This window comes from Perkinsus marinus (genome assembly GCF_000006405.1).
Source record: "Perkinsus marinus ATCC 50983 genomic scaffold scf_1104296976294, whole genome shotgun sequence".
In the NCBI taxonomy this organism is placed as follows: domain Eukaryota; phylum Perkinsozoa; order Perkinsida; family Perkinsidae; genus Perkinsus; species Perkinsus marinus.
Genome location: NW_003200421.1, coordinates 2,373 through 4,694, shown reverse-complemented (window position 1 = coordinate 4,694; position 2,322 = coordinate 2,373). Strand labels below are relative to the sequence as shown.

General features: G+C 52.2%; 3 protein-coding genes across 3 annotated transcripts; all 3 read right to left on the bottom strand.

The window, feature by feature from the left end:
* Nucleotides 1-224: 224 nt before the first annotated feature.
* On the bottom strand, nt 225-740 carry Pmar_PMAR009595 (hypothetical protein; the record flags this gene model as incomplete). The annotated part of the gene is made up of 1 exon (XM_002764718.1): nt 225-740. A coding segment is annotated over one exon (516 nt), but the record flags the coding sequence as incomplete, so codon positions are not given.
* A 10-nt stretch (nt 741-750) lies between these two features.
* On the bottom strand, nt 751-1,131 carry Pmar_PMAR009594 (hypothetical protein; the record flags this gene model as incomplete). The annotated part of the gene is made up of 1 exon (XM_002764717.1): nt 751-1,131. A coding segment is annotated over one exon (381 nt), but the record flags the coding sequence as incomplete, so codon positions are not given.
* An 85-nt stretch (nt 1,132-1,216) lies between these two features.
* Pmar_PMAR009593 (hypothetical protein) lies at nt 1,217-1,612 on the bottom strand (the record flags this gene model as incomplete). Its single annotated transcript, XM_002764716.1, has 1 exon — nt 1,217-1,612. One exon carries the CDS (start codon nt 1,610-1,612, stop codon nt 1,217-1,219), a length of 396 nt encoding a protein of 131 aa, XP_002764762.1.
* Between the last annotated feature and the right edge of the window lie 710 nt (nt 1,613-2,322).

The following is a 2,322-nucleotide window of genomic DNA, read 5'->3' as shown; positions in this document are numbered from 1 at the left end:
TCAATGGCGGGTAACAAGTGATAGAGCCTCTATCATGGAGGGCGCAGTGTCAGGCAAGAGAGGTGGCCTCCTTCGGAGTATCATATTTAGAGACCCACGGGGGGAAGGCTATCGGTAACCGAATGGCGTCGCATAACCATGGCGCTGAGAACTGTGACGAGAGACGGCATCAGCTGGGTGCTATACGAAGGAACACGGAGAGCAAAAAGACGAGAAGGGCCTACTGCCGCGGTGTGAAGCCAGAAATCGGAGATGGCTTCGTTGACGGTGGTGGAGGCGCTAGAGCCCTTGTGGATCAAGTATTGCACCGTGGTATTATCAGTGAAGATCATAACAGCTCCAGAGTGGTACTGGGAGAAGGTGTGTAACGCAGAGGCGGATGCGATAAGTTCTAGTAAGTTGATGTGGATAAGATCGGTATGCTCGCGAAACTTGATTTTGGAAAAGCCAAAGTACGCGGGATGCATATTGTTCGCGGGGGTGAATGTGCCAATCCGACCGTACCCCGTGGCGTCGGCGTAGCAGCAAAGTGGCCTGTGATGCAGTGCGGTCTCGGCAGTCAAATTGCGGGGTGGCAGGTCGTCCATGCTGAATAGATGTAGCAGAGAGTCGACCGCTGAAGCGAGGAGGTTCGTGGGCGTTGGGATACCAAGACTCTTCCGGATGAGGACACGGGTGGGTCCTCGGTCCGACCCGGCCGAAGAAGGCGTCACAGGCGAAGGATACCCTACCGGCGAGTTCTGAAGTTACCAAAGCACCAGATTTCACGTCCAGGAGGTCGCAAATGAGCTTCGCGCGTCGGTCTTGAGTCAGAGAGACAATGCATTGCCCGTGTTCGAGATTCACGCGAAGATCGAGGAGGACGTTGTCGTGAGAAGGAGGGATATCCTTTTTGTGTTTAATGCGGGCCCCAGTGAGTAGTTCCATGACGAACTCGACCAAGGTCAAAGCTGAGGCGGATAGCTGGGGGACTTCGATGGGGAAAAAGTCGTCAAGGTAACTCAAGGCATTGACTAATCCCAGGGACCGAATAACATGACAGTGGAACTCTCCAGTCCGTAGGAAGCTGGTGACGCTACTTGTAGCTCCAAATGGGCATGAGCCAGGAATGGTAGCCTGTGGAAGGCCCATAGAGTTCAGGTAGATACCAATTGTGTAAGGGCGATGATCAGGGCAGATTTTGAGTTTGACGATAAGCATCTTCAAGGTCTGTACGTTAGAGATGTTTGGTACCGGAGCCCAATGCCTGGGCGACGAGAGCAATGTGAGAGAGCCGTGGCATAGAAACCTTATGATAAACTTCCGCGGTGTCGTTCAGTCGAACACCGTGCGAGCGGAATGCGTAGTTGGATATCAAACGGATCTTGTTGCTTTGATGAATAGCGAATATGGGAGAGCAGAAGGATGGAGCTTGAAGAGCAATGTCGGGCAATAGAGGGCCTAGTGCTCTCCCTAGCAAGGCTTCGTGGCGGACACCCTCTTCTACGGCATGGATGAGGTTGAGGTCGGAGGGTCTGGTACGGCGGAGGTAGTTGATAATGTGCTCCAAATCGTTAGGGGAGGTGGTTAAGTCCGAGACTGTCTTCGATGAAATCTTAGGATGGTCGGACATATTGAAAAGACCACCATCTGTGATGTAACCAACGACAGGGGATCCGTGAGTGAGATGTGAAAGTAGCTGGTAGTCGCGAAAGCGAGTGACCTTGATGAGCCAGTCGATACATTCGAGATTCCAGTGATTACCGTCGGGAAGGAGGCGTTGTCTGGCGAGACCCTGGTCACCCCAGAGGATTGAAAGAGCTTGATGATTGTGTTGCCGTATGAATCGGATAGAAGCGGTGACAGAGAGCTGTGTAACGCGAGGGAGCCACGAAGCATCGTGGGGAGAGTGAAAGAAGCCTCGGCAATATGAGTTATTGATGAAGACCAAGCTAAATGCTCGAGTGGCGTAACAGTAGCACCCGATAGCAGATTTAGCGACTGAAGATCACCGTGCAGCGGTTTACAGTACGGATAGCTGTAAGTAATCGAGTCTGGTTTGGTCGGGCGTAGGATGAAAAGGTCCTCACTGAAGACGAACTCAAGCAGTGAATGTCAATGATGTTGGCGCAGTGCCTGAGTGTCCTTCCGGATCAGGCGAGCCTGAAGGCTGCGCGACCCTCTACGCAGAGAGGTCATGTGAGTGGAAGAAAGTCCCTAGCAATACAGCGCTTGCAGAACGTCAGACTCTTATGGAGAAAAGCTAACTATACCGGGAACGAAGTCTATGTGCCAACAGGAAATAGGCGAGTAGAAAAAAAAAGGGGAATTGGGTCAAGAGGA